The 16,642-nt window shown below is 36.5% G+C and overlaps 1 protein-coding gene across 2 annotated transcripts in view; it reads left to right on the top strand.

The window, feature by feature from the left end:
• Window positions 1–16,642, top strand: part of CCNT1 (cyclin T1) — a 29,946-nt gene that overhangs the window by 7,316 nt on the left and 5,988 nt on the right. Inside the window, exons 3-8 of one of the 2 annotated variants that reach the window (XM_060657786.3) lie at window positions 1,540–1,668; window positions 4,837–4,897; window positions 7,353–7,415; window positions 9,356–9,401; window positions 10,587–10,750; window positions 10,909–10,979. In XM_060657786.3, the coding sequence (XP_060513769.1) occupies window positions 1,540–1,668; window positions 4,837–4,897; window positions 7,353–7,415; window positions 9,356–9,401; window positions 10,587–10,750; window positions 10,909–10,979 (534 nt within the window). The remainder of the gene's footprint in view (window positions 1–1,539; window positions 1,669–4,836; window positions 4,898–7,352; window positions 7,416–9,355; window positions 9,402–10,586; window positions 10,751–10,908; window positions 10,980–16,642) is intronic. The other variant, XR_013556772.2, reaches the window with a different exon arrangement.

Genomic DNA, 16,642 nt, shown 5'->3' with positions numbered 1-16,642 from the left:
TTTTTTTTAAATTACCTTTTAATGCATTTCATTCTTTCTTCCTTTCGGTCCCTCCTGGGACCAAAGATATCTTTCTAAATGTTTCTTAAACTATACATTTTTTTCCCTAAAATCTTTAGCGTCACTCTTTTGTGTGTTGTTTTTTTAATGTTCATTTTATTTATTTTTGAGAGAGAGAGAGAAAGCGTGCGCACATGCATGTGAAGGGGGCGGGGCAGAGAGAGAGAGAGAGAGACCGAGAATTCCAAGCAGGCTCCCCACTGCCAGCGCAGATCCCGACACTGGACTTGATGCCACAAACCATGAGATCATGACCTGAGCCCGAAATTGGACCTTAACCAACTGAACCATCCAGGCGCCCCTAGTGTCACTCTCTTGTTAAAGATCTTTTGTGTTCCATATCCTGTTATCTGTGTCACCTACTCAGTTTAGTGTGCTTCCTGCTCTGATTCCCCACATCTTGTTCATGACAATTTTCCTCTGGTTCTGCTGTGCTTATCCTAAGGTCTAGGAATGTATGTATATGGAGCTTGCTGCATACAAATAGGGCTCCATACAAATATGAAGGAAATATGCAGCCAATATGAAGGAAGAGAATTGTTACTGTGAATTGAATTTGTGGATAAAAATCTCTTCTAGCAAAGTAGCAGATAGCAGGGATACAAATAAGTATTAGAATGCTTGTCAGTTCTACTCAGTAAAGTGGATATTTAAGTTGTATAAAAAATTATTTATTGTATTTCTTTGACTCCTGCCTCTTGCCATTTCCATCTTTGATTCATTGAAGTATTCTTGTTAAGATTCAAAAGAATTCTTCCTGAGGTTTTCTAGATCACTACCAAGCTACACTTATGTCCTATTGCTCTAATCTCTTATATTGTTTAGTGACTGAATTTGTTGTCTACTTGTGTGTTGGCTTGAGATTCTTTCCCTCCCTAAGTGCTTTCTTTGTATAGCCTCTTGAATGTAATAATATTCTTTGAATTCCCTTGAGATTTGTGCTCCCTCATATGTAAGTGTACTTGAGATAATTCACATAAAATAAAATTTATCCTTTAAAGTGTATGATTAGCTGGTTTTAAAGTGTACAGTTAACACACAAAGGTGTGCAACTTCACCATGATCTAATTCCACAACATTTATATTACCCCAGAAAGAAACTTCTTAAGCATTAGTGGTCGCTCCCATTCTTCTCTTCTAGCTCCTGGCGACCACTAATTACTTTCAGTGTACTCCTTTAAAAAAAAGTATACAGAGGGCTGTGATATAAACTTAAAGAAAGAATTTCATTTTAAATGAAAAGCCAACTATTTACACCTAGTAGTTTCTTGCATTAGGTATTTAGTTTGTTGAAGGATTGGTTTTCAGGAGTGGATGTGAATTAATGGGTAGGAGAGGGGAGGATATTTTAAGTAGAAGAAAAGGCATTAACAAGAAGTGATGAAGTTGAGGCAGGCCAAGAACTTGGTTTGAGACTTAGTTCTTTTTTAGATCTCCTTCGATCTAGGAATAAATACGATTTATTTTCTCTCCATCCAGTCTGTGGCTCCAGCGGCCTTATTTCTAGCAGCTAAAGTAGAGGAGCAACCAAAAAAATTGGAACACGTCATCAAGGTAGCACATGCTTGTCTCCATCCACAGGAATCACTTCCTGATACTAGGAGTGAGGTAAGGGATTAATTACACATATCTGTTTTTCTTTATTTTGATGATGATTTAATTTTGTAACTTTGATTTGCTGAAGTCTAAATGGGGGCTGTTAAACTTTCAGTGTTTTCCTTTACAAAAAATCAGAAACGTTATGGCAAAAGTTAATTGTATACATTATAGTAAAATTGGAAAACACAGGAAAACAGAAAGAAAATATATTATTTAGATATAATTTGAACCACGGATATGTAGGTGAATCATTATTTCCAGCTGCTTTTCTATGAATAGCCACACACGTACATATTTTGTATGTCTTTTTCACTTATTATTATCCCAGATATTTTCTTTTTTTAATATATATTTTTTAAGTTTATTTATTTATTTTGAGAGAGTGAGAGATTGGGGCAGAGGGAGAGGGAGAAAGAGAATCCCAAGCAGGTTCTGCACTGTCAGCATAAGGACTGGCACGACGCTCAAATTTCCAAACCATGAGATCATGACCTAAACCGAAACAAGAGGTGGTCACTTAACCGACTGACCCACCCAGGTGCCCCCCAAATATTTTCCCATCTTATTCTCCATTTTCTTTAAATGTTGAGATAATTTATTTCCTTATGTACATACATAATCATTCATTCTCTGCTAACATAATTTCCAACTTTTTACCAGTATAATATTGTGAATAGTACTCTTACAAGTATATTTTTGTTGTGAATTCTTAAAAAAATGAGTCCTGTTACTTTTTTTTTTCAACTTTTAAAGAAATTACAAAAGATTTATATGCTTGTTATGAAAGAACCCAAACATTTGGGGCGCCCGTGTGGCTCAGTTGGTTAAGCGACTGGCTTCCGCTCAGGTCATGACCTTGCAGTTCTTAATTCAAGCCCTTGCATCAGGCTCTCTGCTGTCACTGCAGAGCCTGCTTCGGATCTTCCGGCTCCCTCTCTCTTTGTCCCTCCCCTGATGGTGAACTTTCTCAAAAATAAACATGGAAAAAAAAAAAAAGAATCCAAACATTTAAGAATCATTTGAAGTAAAAGTTAAAGCTCATCTTCCTTCCTCTTAGCAAGATATTACTGATTATAATTCCAGTATATATTCATCAAACCTTTGTCCTATGCATGTGCACATAGCTTTTTTTTACCCTCCATTTTTTAAAGAGGGGAAACTCTGTCCTGGCTTTAGTAGTCTGTTTGGGGTGCGGGGGGTGCCTGGGTGGCCAGATGGTTGAGTGTCCAGCTCTTGGTTTTGGCTTAGGTTATGATCTCACAGTTTGTGAGTTCAAGCCCCATGTTGGGCTCTGCACTGGCAGCACGGAACCTATCTAGAAACTTCTCTCTTCTTCTTTCCCTGCCCCTCCCCTTCTTGTGTGCTCTCTCTAGAGTGTGTTCTCTCGCTTTCTCAAAATAAATAAACTTAAAGTCTTGTTGGAGAGTGATGAGTTGTGAGAAATTTTGAGGTCTGACCATTTGTAAGTATTTAAACTATGGGTTTCTGTTACTAGATTACTTCCGTCTCTTACAATGGATGCATGAGTCATCCTTTATCAAATAAATTTGCGTGTTTTGCTCATATTGGAGAAAGTAATTTTTGAGAGGGTTCTTTGTATTTTGATAATAGCCCCTAATTATGTGAATTGTTTTGCAGTGTCTTGACATCATTTTCTCTGGGTACAGCAGTAGCTCTTCTTGAAAGACTTATATTGCCCTGGACATTTTTTTTTTTTTTTTTTTTTTTTTTTTTTGGCTTTAGACTAGTAAATAACACTGGTCCATAGAACTGACCAAATAAAACAAAATTTTATTTTAACAAAGTAAAACAAAAAATAATTCTCACTTTTTTCCCTTTAAAGTGTATTTATATAACTTCTCACCTGAGTTTCTTTTTTTTTTTTTAAATTTTTTTAATGTTTATTTATTTTTGAGAGACAGAGAGAGACTGCATATGAGCAGAGGAGGGGCGGAGGGGCAGAGAGGGAGAGGGAGGCACAGAATCCAAAGCCGTTTCCAGGCTCTGAGCTGTCAGCACAGAGCCCAATGTGGGGCTCAAACTCAGGAACCGTGACATCATGACCTGAGCCAAAATCAGATGCGTAACTGACTGAACCATCCAGGTGCCCCTCACTTGAGTTTCTATTCCTCATGAGATGATGAATCTTTTTTTTTCTTTTTTTTTTTTTTTTTTTGTAAGTATAATTTATTGTCAAATTGGTTTCCATACAACACCCAGTGCTCACATGAGATGATGAATCTTAGAAGATATTTTCTTCACTATATGGAGAGGAGAACTGGCATAGTTTAAGTCCTTACTGGACTTCCTCAGGATCATAAAGTGGAAACTTCACTACAGTATATAGATCTAACTCCTCCCTCAGTCTCATTTTCCTAGAGGTCTAGACTATTCCTTTCCAATAGAAATATAATGGGAGTCATGTGTAATTAAAAATTTTTGACATTTCATTGAATTTGATTTAAAATCTTCATTTAAAAAATGGAATGTTCATTTAAAAGAAGAAATTTTAATGATTTTATATAATTTAACACCAAATATAATATCAGCATAAAATCAATATTAAAACATTATTGAGGTAATTTGCATCATTTTTTTAAATTAAGTCTTCAAAATTTGATGTATATTCTATTACACATTTAAATTTAGCTACATTTTAAGTGCTCAGTAGCCATGTGTGGAGAGTGGCTATAGTATTGGCTGGTACAAATCTGAGAGAGTTTTTTTCTGTTAGTTTATTCCCTTTTCCTTTGAACTCTTCTTATAATTTTTAGAAATCTACCTCAAAGGTTTATCAGTAGTCAAATGTTTGATATTGCCTATAGTACTATAGGAAGGATCTACAGATGTATTTTGGTGATGTTGAAAAAGATGTATTTTTAATTATCTGTGTCTACATCACAAATATTATTCTTGAAAGTGAGCCAAATCTCTGGTGCCTTTTCTGTAGCCAGTTATCAATAAAGTGTTAGATCTCAGTATACTACTTTTTTTCTTCTTTTAAGAGGAGAATTTGTGCTGAATAGATACAAGGATTCTATTTTAGTTCCTACTCTACCTCCTAACTCCATTCCTGCCTTTTGTTGCTTTGGTTTCCCTGGAAGGGGTGTTAGAATTGTTTACACTTCATATAGTGTGCCTTTTTGGGGAATAATTTATCTATCTTCTCACCTGCAGGCTTACCTGCAACAAGTTCAAGATCTGGTGATATTAGAAAGCATAATTCTGCAGACTTTAGGTAAGTTTATTTTTCTTTAAAACATTAAAAAATGAATGTAATATAATATTTTAAAATTTGCAAAATAGGAAACAGGAAGAAAATTTCTACTGAAGGTTTTTGCAAATTATAGAGGTTGTAGAGTGTGGAGAGTGCAGGTATAGCCAACCTATAGAGTAGCAGTTAGCAGGGTGTTTAAATTTTGGGTTCATGATTTGCTTTTTAAGGTTGGTCAATTTTTAAAAAAGTTTTTTTAAGTGTTTGTTTATTTTTGAGAGAGACTCACACATACACTGAGTGTGAGCGGGGGAGGGGCAGAGAGAGAGGGAGACACAGATTCTGAAGCAGGCTCCAGGCTCTGAGCTGTCAGCAGGGCTCGGACCTCATGAACTGTGAGGTCATGACCTGAGCTGAAGTCCGATGCTTAACCAAATGAGCCACCCAGGCACCCCCGTTTTTAACTCTCTGATAAATAATGGCAGAAACTAAAGAACTTTTTTCCTTTATGGATTTTTATGATGTTTGTCATTATATTTATTTTATTACTATTATTATTATTATAATATATTTTTAATTTTATTTTTTATTTTTAAAAATTTACATCCAAATTAGCATATAGTGAAACAATGATTTCAGGACTAGATTCTTTAATGGCCCTTACCCATTTAGCCCATCCCCCCTCCTGCAAGCCCTCCAGTAACCCTCAGTTTGTTCTCCATATTTATGAGTCTTTTCTGTTTTGTCCCCCTCCCTGTTTTTATATTAATTTTGTTTCCCTTCCCTTAGGTTCATCTGTTTTGTCTCTTAAAGTCCTCATATGAGTGAAGTCCTATGATTTTTGTCTTTCTCTGACTAATTTCACTTAGCATAATACCCTCCAGTTCCATCCATGTAGTTGCAAATGGCAAGATTTCATTCTTTTTGATTGCCGAATAATACTCCATTGTATATATATACCACATTTTCTTTATCCATTCATCCATCAGTGGACATTTGGGCTCTTTCCACACTTTGGCTATTGTTGATAGTGCTGCTGTAAACATGGGGGTGCATGTGTCCCTTCGAAACAGCACACCTGTATCCCTTGGATAAATGCCTAGTAGTGCAATTGCTGGGTTATAGGGTAGTTCTATTTTTAGTTTTTTGAGGAACCTCCATACTATTTTCCAGAGTGGCTGCACCACCTTGCATTCCCATGTTTGTCATTATATTTAGATATAGCATTTATTTTTAAAATTGGTGGTCAGTGTTTAGCAAAGTGGAGGTGGAGAAATTCAAGCTATCATGGTTGATGGGCAATGCTGATGATGCTATTATCTATTATTATTTTTATCAGAGACACTGCTTTTAAAAGCTTACCAAATATGGAAAACAAAGATTTTTTTCTTAGTTCTATTGGGCTATTTTTCTCTTCTCTGGGTAAGGGAAGATTTCCTGAGTCGTGTTGGAAAGTTACTGGTATAGCTGTATTTTATTGCATGTCTGTACACACAGTTCTGCAAAGCTTATCTCTGAAGTTTATGTTAATTAGCTTTTTACTTTAAATTATCTTCAAAGTAACATATTTTAGGGGACAATGATATTTTTCTGGTGGAATAAATTTTTATTAATATTTTAATGTGGAAGCCACTAAGATTTAATTTGCCTGAGTCATCCATTTAGAATAATTTACATCATGTAAATTTCTCAGTAGAATTTTTTAATTGTATCTAGAAAATTTTATTTACATATGCAAAAGAAAAGAAACTTACTAAAAATTTTTTATAGACCAATTTCTCCTTAAGTATTTTTGGTAAACACCATTTGGGGTTAAATAAATGTTTACTACTTACTATTATAAGTTAGAATGTTGAAAAGAAACAAAACTGAGATAAAAGTAGTAGTTTTTTTTTAATTCTTATTTTATTAAAAATTTTTTTAAGGAGTATTTTTTTTGGTTTGTTTGTTTATTTTGAGAGAAAGAGAGCATGAGCAGGGGAGGGTCAGAGACGGAGGGAGAGAGAGGATCTTAAGCAGGCCCCACACTGTCAGCGCAGAGCCCAACGTGGGGCTCCAACTGTGAGACCATGACCCGAACCAAGACGCTTAACTGACTGAGCCACCCAGGTGCCCCAAGAGGAATAGGTTTTAAAATGTTTTCTCAAGGTTAAGCTTTAGAAGTTATACTTGAATGACTGTTTATTCTAACCTTATATTCTATTGTCCCTAGAAAAAGTGTTTTCTATTTAGAGATTATTGGTTCCTCAGGAGTCTTAAAAGTGCATTAGCTTTATTATCTAGCTCAAGATATAAGTGTCATTGAAGATCATATGTCTTAGAGAAGAGCATGCTGTGTATGTTGTGTGACCCTCTTAGCCTCTGAACAGCACTTTTGGGAGAGGAAAATGAGAGAGGCCTTTAATGATGACTCAGATAGAAGTATAAAATGACTCTAGTATCTTTAGCTTTTTAACTAGTTATTTTATTTTTTTAAAAGGATTTGAACTAACAATTGATCATCCACATACACATGTGGTAAAGTGCACTCAACTGGTTCGAGGTAAGGAATCCCAACTTGAAACGGTTGTCTTAAATTGTTTTACCATTTAATGGCTATGATTTATTTATGGTGGACAGATATATAACAGCTAATTTAGCTAGAAGTTAAATTGAAAGGACTACCTGGTTTAAATCAAAATGAGTGTTTCTAACTTGGGATTTTATTTTATTAAAAAAATTTTTTTAATGTTTATATTTGGGAGAGAAAGAGCGCGAGCGAGCACAAGTCGGGGAGGGCCAGAGAGAGAGGGAGACAAAGAATCTGAAGCAGGCTCCAGGCTCTGAGCTGTCAGCACAGAGCCCAACGCAGGGCTCAAACTCATGAACCATGAGATCATGACCTGAGTTGAAGTCAGACACTTAACTGACTGAGCCACCCAGGCACCCCTCTAACTTGGCATTTTAAAGTTGAGTTGGTGGGACTCAAACCCACCAATGGTGGGATCATGACCTGAGCTGAAGTCAGACGCTTAACTGACTGAGTCACCCAGGTGCCCCGAGGATTTTTTTTTTTTTAATGTTTATTTTTGAGAGAGAATGAGAAAGAACATGCGTGTGGGAGAGGGGCAGAGAGAGAGGGAGACAGAGAATCTGAAGCAGGCTCTGTGCTGTCAGTGCAGAGCCTGATTTGGGGCTTGAACTCACGAACCATAAGATTATGATGAACCCAAGTTGGACGCTTAACCCACTGAGTTACCTAGGTGCCCTGGGTTCTTGGTTCTTAAATTTTTTAAGAAAAATTCTCCGGTTAAAGAGAATTAGCCTCTTGAGGATGTTTCTCAGAGCCTGGAGCAGATTTTATAAAGTCAAATCATGAGTATCTAATAGCAGTTTAAGGTTATCTTGGGAGTGGTGATCTTAATTTGATTTTAGGGTTGATTGTCCTAGGCCACTCAGAGGATCATGTAGAATTTATTTGACTTATTTCCATGATTGACAAACCCTTGGCAGGACTTCCTTTTTTTTTCTAATTTAACCTAGTAGCTATAATTGCATGAAACCTTGTTCCTTTTACTTAGTTTAATAGTAGTAGCAATATCTAGACACTTGTGCATTGGATTGCCTTTTCATTTTGTAGATGAAACTAACATTTGGCTTTATTTTATATTTTGCTAATGTGTGCTTCATCTGTAAATTCCCAAAGTTTTCCCAACTTTTTGTGCAGCATTGGTGGTATAGTGGTGAGCATAGCTGCCTTCCAAAGTTTCCCCAAGTTCTTTATATTTTGAAAGCATAAGAAGGTTTATTTTGAACAAGGATAAGGTTAAAGAGAGGTAGATACATGCTAATATTGAAAAGACTAAGTTTTAAGAAAGATTAAAATTGGCTTTATTTTACCCAGAGAAGTTTTTTGGGGAAAGAGGGATGTGTCATTGTTTTTTTTTTTTTTTCCCCTTGATTATGATATGTCAGTAATTCATGTTATTTGATGATTTGGGGTATGAATCACAGGATACTCCATTAAAAACCTTTTTTTTTTTTTTTTTTTTTTTTTTAAAGCACAAATCACTTTTACCAAATATATCAAGGTCTTCTGGGTTCTGATCTTGCCTCTAAATTAGTTCATCTTCCAGTTCAGTATTTCTCAGTGAACTCTTGCATCAGAATTTCTGGGTTACCTGTTAAAAATGCTTGTATCCTTCTCCAGACATACTGAGTCACACTGTAGGGAGGATGTCCAGGAATTGCATTTTAAACAAGTACCCCAAATATTTGGTGTGTAGAAAGCTTGCGTTCCTAGGTCTGGAAGCAGCATAGTTACTGTAATTACAAAAACTAATTTGTCACTTTTGGTATAATGTTAAAGAGCAGGTGATCAAGGACCCTGTCTGCCTTATTCGTTATGATATTCTCTACGTGGAAATATTAAATGTTCACTAAATGATTGTTGAGAATGAAAGGAACTAATAATTTTTCCCCTCCCCCCCCTTTTTTTTTTAGCAAGCAAGGACTTAGCACAGACTTCTTACTTCATGGCAACCAACAGGTTTATATTTTAACATTTTTCCCTTATATTTTGGGATAGGACTTTACTTGGGTTGGAATTGTCACCTTTTGAGGGGTATGTGGAAAGATATCAGGTCTGGCACTTAGTAAACTAGAACCCAAGGACCCAGGATGGATCTTTGATAACAATGTGTTAACAGACAATTCTCTGGTAAATGTTGATTTTTCTATACAGTTTTCATACTGTACCTTAAATTTCCATGCTGTTTAACTTGCTAAGGTAATATAATTATGCAGTACTGATTGTTTGGTAGCCTACTCAATTCTGCATGTCTTACCTTTCTTTAAAATATCCAAGAGCATAGTTCTGTAAGTTTAGGTAAACTTGGGGTTCATTGACAGTGACTGAGAATCTAATTTGGAGGATTCTGCAATAATTATGATAATGAAAAGACTTCCTTTTTCTTCCTCCATTCCAGATAAATGGGCATATATATATATATGTGTAAAGAGTTATAATAATTTTCTTTTTTCTTGCTTTAAAATAATTAATATATAACTTGTATTACCAAATTATTTGCTCATTCTCATCTCTAATTGATTGTTCATGGAAACCAAAGATAACTTCTGTTGACTGCCGGGACTAAGAAGTTCACTTTTATAGCCTGATAGGAGACATTTTTGAAGTAAACCATCAATCAGCCACATTCACAATTAAGAGAGTGATTGTCTATTCGTTATTTTAAGTGGACCAGACCTGTGATTGGCAAGAGACCAGATAATTTTAAGGGGGTTTTAAGTATTTGGTTTAGGGGTTACACATAGCCAAAATCTTATAATTTTCCTTAAGTTCTAAGCTTCTTCTCAGAAGAAGCTTATTTTAATAGATCCTTATTTTAAATAACAGAGTTCCTTGTCTGTTTGGTTTTGGTCCTGGTCCTGGTCCTTGTCCTTCGTCAGTATGTGGATTGAGTGATGTGTAGCCAAAATGTTTAGAAATGTTACCTGAGTGGGCAGGTGGGTTAATGGAAAGTCATGTTGAGTGCTGGATCAGAGCACTGGATATTTCTTGCCCTTTTTACTCCCCAGTGGTTTTTTTTTTTTTTTTTTTTTTTTTTTTTTTTTTTTAACTTTTTTTTTTCTTTTTAAATAATGGAGAGTTTTAACTTTGGGTTCAGAATTAAGAGCTCATGACACTCTCTTGTTTCCTTCCCTCTGATGTCAGCCTGCATTTGACCACATTTAGCCTGCAGTACACACCTCCTGTGGTGGCCTGTGTCTGCATTCATCTGGCTTGCAAGTGGTCCAACTGGGAGATCCCAGTCTCAACTGATGGGAAGCACTGGTGGGAGTATGTTGACGCCACTGTGACCTTGGAACTTTTAGATGGTAAGTTTTAGAGTAAGGGACCTTTGAAAGCACTTGCTCTTGATCTGTCACATATCTGGCCCAAAGTGACTTGATTCAGAAGAAAATAGTTAGTTGAGGTTATTCTTGGTTTTTACTTGTGCTTTAAGTTTTTCTCAAATGTTCTATTTCATTTGTAGAACTGACACATGAATTTCTACAGATTCTGGAGAAAACTCCCAACAGGCTCAAACGAATTCGGAATTGGAGGGTAAGAATTTTTGCTGTCAGCTTGCGGTACAAAACTATTTTTTTTTCTTTTGACTGCACAGTGAATATAGCAGAATTGGATACGTACCCCATGTTTGGAATTTTCCTTTTCTTAGTTATATACTGATAGCTTTATAGCTTGGATACTGGCCCAGAAGTCCATGGTGGTAGGTAATAGCAGGATTTGTTTTGTGTTGTGCAACTCCTGTGATATAGTCAGTTAGCAACATTGGTTGAGTGTTTTCTGTGTGGAGACTTTTGGGAAAAGTATGGCTTCTCTGAGTCATAAAAGTGTTGACTTCTGGTACAGGAAAGATGGAGTTGCAGGGTTAGAGCTGGTATCATGCTGTCTTTGACATTATTTGCTTTTTAAGTTTGTTTTTTTTAATGTTTATTTATTTTTGAGAGAGAGACAGAGCATGAACAGGGAGGGGTAAGGAGAGAGGGAGACACAGAGGATGAGGCAGGCTCCAGGCTCTGAGCTGTCAGCACAGAGCCCGATGGATGTGGGGCTCGAATTCACGAACTGTGAGATCATGACCTGAGCCAAAGGTGGACACTTAACCAACTGAGCCACCCAGGCACCCTGACATTATTTGCTTTTTAAATGGATTTTAGAACTTTGTTTTTATTTAGATTGTAGGCTAAAGTTGTATTTCAAATATTTTTCAAAGTTTTACTTATGCATAATGGAATCTTTTTTCCCCCTAGTGTCAGATAGAAAGTTTGTTTTAAGATGTTCCCTGCATTCTCAGAAATCCAGATTGATAAACTTAATTTCATTCTTCTGAGCTCAGTGAATTGTAGAAAATGAGTTTGCCTAGGATTCAAAGGAGGCTTATGAGTACATAGGTCACCATGGTAATCACATCACACCTCACCAATATTTCTGGAATTTGCTTTTGGACTAACTGCTGTCCTATGCAGTCATAAGGCATAGACGTTCACAAATGGATTTTAGATATGCACAGATTCACTTTTTTAATTGCCTGTAGCATTGGTATAGATTAATGTAACTTTTTTGGCAGGTGATAGAACACCTAACGAGATTGACCCCTTTAGCAAATTTTCGCATATACAGTACTATATTGTTAAACTACAGACATTATGTTGTATAGTGGGTCTCTAGGACTTACCTTGTATAACTGGCACTTTGTACCCTTTGACTAACATGTCCTTGTTTTCCTCCTCCCCCCAGGCCACTATCTGTTTTGTCTATATGAGTTTAACTATTTTAGATTTCTCATATAAGTGAGATCATGCAGTGTTTTTGTCTTTCTGTGTCTAGCATATTTCACAGCAAAAGGCCTTCCAGGTTTGTTCATATTATGGCAGATGGCTGGATTTCCATCTTTTTTTCTTTTTAATTATGGTAAAATACATATAACATTAAAGTTACCATCTTAACTATTTTTTTTAATTATTTTAATGTTTCATTTATTTTTGAGGGAGAAAGAGAGAGAGACAGAGACAGCAGGAGCAGGGGAGGGACAGAGAGAGGGAGACCCAGAATCTGAAGACAGGCTCCAGACTCTGAGCTAGCTGTCAGCACAGAGGCCGATGTGGGGCTTGAACTCACGAACCATGAAATCATGACCTGAGCCAAAGTCAGACGCTTAACTGACTGAGCCCCCAGGGGACCCCATCTTAACTATTTTTAAGTGTATAGCTCGGTAGTGTTAAATATATTCATATCGTTGTGCACCCATCATTACCGTTCACCTCCATAATTCTTTTCATCTTGTAAAACTGGAACTTTATACCCATTAAATAACTACCTATTCCCCCTCCCCCAACTCCAGCCATTGATAACTACAATTATGCTCTCTGTCTTTATGATTTGACTACTGTAAGTACCTCATAGAAGTGGAATCATACAGTATTTATCTTTTTTTTTTAATGTTTATTTCTGAGACAGAGAGAGAGAGAGAGAATGAGTGGGGGAGGGGCAGAAAGAGGGAGACACAGAATCTGAAGCAGGCTCCAGGTTTCAAGCTGTCAGTACAGGCCCCGACGCGGGGCTCGAACTCACAAACTGTGAGACCATGACCTGAGCTGAAGTCAGTCGCTCAACTGACTGAGCCACCCAGGCACCCACAGTCTTTATCTTTTTGTGGCTTATTTCATTTACAATAATGTTCTCAAGGCTCATCCATGTTGTAGCTTACTGAATTTTGTTTCTTTTAAAGGCTGAATTATATTCCATTGTGTGTATGTACCACATTTTCCTTAACTATTCATCTGTTGATGGACACTTGGGTGGCTTCCATATTTTAGCTATTGTAAATAATGCTGCTGTGAACATGGGTGTACAAGTATTTATTTCTTCAAGACCTTGCTTTTGATTCTTTTGGTTATGTACCCAGAAGTGGAATTGCTGTTTTTAATTTTAATTTTTTGAAGTGATTCTTAAATTTTTTTAATTAGAAAAATAAAAAAAATTTTTGAAGTTCAGATTGTTCTTTTTGTTGTTATCTGTGCCATTGATATTATATCCAAGAAGTTGCCAAATCCACTGTTGTGAAGCTTTTGTTCTGTGTTTTCTTCTAAGAGTTTTAAGTTCTGTATCCATTTTTGAGTTAATTTTGTATGTAGTATTAGGCAAGGGTATAATTTCATTTTTTTGCATGTGGATATCTAGTATTCCTAGCACTGTTTATTGAAATGACTATCCTGTAGCACCTGGATGGCTCAGTTGGTTAAGAGTCTGACTTTGGCTCAGGTCATGATCTCGTGGCTTGTGGGTTTGAGCCCTGCATTGGGCTCTGCTGACAGCTCAGAGCCTGGAGCCTGCTTTGGATTCTGTCCCTCTCTGTCCCTCCCCTGCTCATGCTCTGTCTGTCTCTCAAAATAAACATTAAAAAAAAAAAAAAAAAAAAGTATCCTTTTGCCGTTAAATGGTCTTGGCACCTTTGGCAGAAATCATTTGGCTATATATTGCATGGATTTATTTCTGGGCTTTCTATTCTGTTCATTTGTCTGTATGTCTCTTTATGCCAGTACCACACTGTATTACTGTACAGTGATTACTGTAGCTTTGTAGTAAGTTTTGAAATCAGGAAGTGTGAATTCTCCAGTTTTGTTACTCATTTTCAAATTGTTTTAGCTATTTGGGGTCTTTAGAGATCCCATATGAATTTTAGGGTAGCCTTTTCTATTTTGCCAAAAAACATCATTGGGATTTTGGTGGGGATTGCATTGAATTTGTGAATTACTTAGGGTAATAATACTCACATTTTAACAATATTAAATCTTTGAATCTAGAACATGGGACGAGTTTTCATTTATGTCTTAATTTCTTTCAACAGTGTTTTGCAGTTTTAATTGTACAAGTTGTTATGTTAGTCATTCGTTTTTGTTTTTGTTTTTGATGCTATTGTAAATAGAATTATTTCATTATTTCCTTTACAGATTCTTCATGTATAGAAATGCAACTGAATTTTATGTGTTGACTTTGTATCCTGCTATTTTGCTGAATTCATTTTTTTTGTGTGTGTGTGTGTTTTCTATGCAAGATTATATCATCTGCAAACAGATAATTTTACTTTTTTGCCAATTTGAATACTTACTCCTTTTTCTTGCCTAGTTCTTTTATTTTTATTTTTTTTAATTTGAGTGTGAGAGAGAAAGTGTGAGTGTATGCGAGCAGGGGAGAGGGGCAGAGGGAGAGAGAGAATCTTAAGCAGGCTCCACACTCAGTGCTGAGACTGATGCAGGTGTGGATCCCATGACACTGGAATCATGACCTGAACTGAAATCAAGAGTCACATGCTCAACTCACTGAGCCACCCATGCACTTCTTGCCTAGTTGTTGTGATGAGAACTTCTAGTACTTTGTTGAATAAGAGTGGGCATCCTTGACTTTTTCTGTATCTTAGCAGAAAGGCTTTCAGTTTTTCACTGTTGAATGTGATATTTGCTGTGGGTTTTTTGTATATGGCTTTTTTTTTGAGGTAGTTTCCTTCTAGTCCTAGTTTGTTAGGTGTTTTTATCATGGAAGGGTATTGAATTTTGTCAGATGCTTTTTCTGTATCTAGACGATCATGTGGTTTTTTCCTTTATTGTGTTTGATGTATTGCATGGTTGATTTTTGTATGTTGAACCATTCATGCATTTCAGAAATGAATCCCTTTGGTCATAGTGTGTATAATCCTTTTAATATGCTGCTAATAAATTCTGTTTGTTAGGGTTTTTTTTTAATGTTTATTTTTGAGAGACCGAGACAGAGAGAGACAGAGTGTGAGTGGGGGAGGGGCAGAGAGAGAGAGAAAGACACAGAATCTGAAGAGGCTCCAGGCTCTGAGCTGTCAGCACAGAGCCCGATGCGGGGCTCAAACTCACAAGCCGTGAGATCATGACCTGAGCTGAAGTCGGACGCTTAACCGACTGAGCCACTCAGGCGCTCTGAGTTTGTTGTATTTTGTTGAGAATTATTACATCAATGGTCATAAGGGATATTAGTCTATAATTTTCTTTCTTTCCTTTTAATGTTTATTTACTTTTGTGAGAGAGAGAGAGAGTAGGGAAGGGTCAGAGAGAGACAGAGATACAGAATCTGAAGCAGGCTCCAGGTTCTGAGCTGTCAGCACAGAGCCCAACACGGGGCTCAAACTCATGAACCGTGAGGTCATGATCTGAGCCAAAGTCAGACGCTTAACTGACTGAGCCACCTAGGCGCTCTAGTTTTCTTGTGGTGTCTTTGTCTGGCTTTGATATCAGGGTAATGCTGGCCTTATAGAATGAGTTGAGAGGTGTTCCTTCCTCTTCAAATTTTTGGGAAAATTTAAAAAAGATTGGTGTTACTCTAAACGTTTTGTTGAGATTCACTAGTGAAGCCATCAGGTCCAGGGCTGTTCTTTGTTGGGAGTTTTTTTTTTTTTTTTTAATTGATTCAGTCTCCTGACTAGACAGATTTGTTCAGATTTTCTACACTTTATGGTTTATTCTTGGTAGGTTTTGTGTTTCTAGAAATTTGTCCATTTCATCTAGATTATCTAATTTGTTGGCATATGATTGTTCAAAGTACTCTTATAATCCTTTTTATTTCTGTAGAATTGGTAGCAATGTCTCCACTTTTATTTCTGATTTTAGTGGTTTGAGTCTTCTGTTTTTTTCTCAGACCATTTAGCTAAATAAAGGTTTAACTTTTTTGATCTTCTCAAAGAGCCAACTTCTAGTTTTATTAATTTTTCTCTATTATGTTTTCTGTTTTGTTTATCTCTGCTCTAATCTTTGGTATTTCCTTTCTTCTTGCTTTGGCTTTAGTTTGTTCTTTTTTCTAGTTTCTCAAGTTATAAGGTTAGTTTGTTAATTTGAGATCTTTATTGTTTTTTAAATGTCAGTGCTCATAGCTATAAATTTCTCCTTTAGCACTGCTTTCGCTACATCCCATAAATTTAAAAATTTTTTTTTTAATGTTTTGTTTTATTTTTGAGAGGGAGAGACAGAGTGCGAGCAGGGGAGGGGCAGAGAGAGAGGGAGACACAGAATCGAAAGTAGGCTCCAGGCTCCGAGCGGTCGGCATGGAGCCCAGTGTGGGGCCCGAATTCACGAGCCATGAGATCATGATCTTAAGTCGGACGCTTAACCAACTGAGCCACCCAGGCGCCCCCATCCCATAAATTTTGATAGTTGTGTTTTTGTTTTCATTCATCCCTAAGTATT

This window comes from Panthera onca, chromosome B4 (assembly GCF_046562875.1).
Source record: "Panthera onca isolate mPanOnc1 chromosome B4, mPanOnc1 haplotype 2, whole genome shotgun sequence".
Lineage (NCBI taxonomy): Eukaryota > Metazoa > Chordata > Mammalia > Carnivora > Felidae > Panthera > Panthera onca.
The sequence above is the reverse complement of the archived record's forward strand: the minus strand, read 5'-3'. Positions and strand labels throughout refer to the sequence as shown.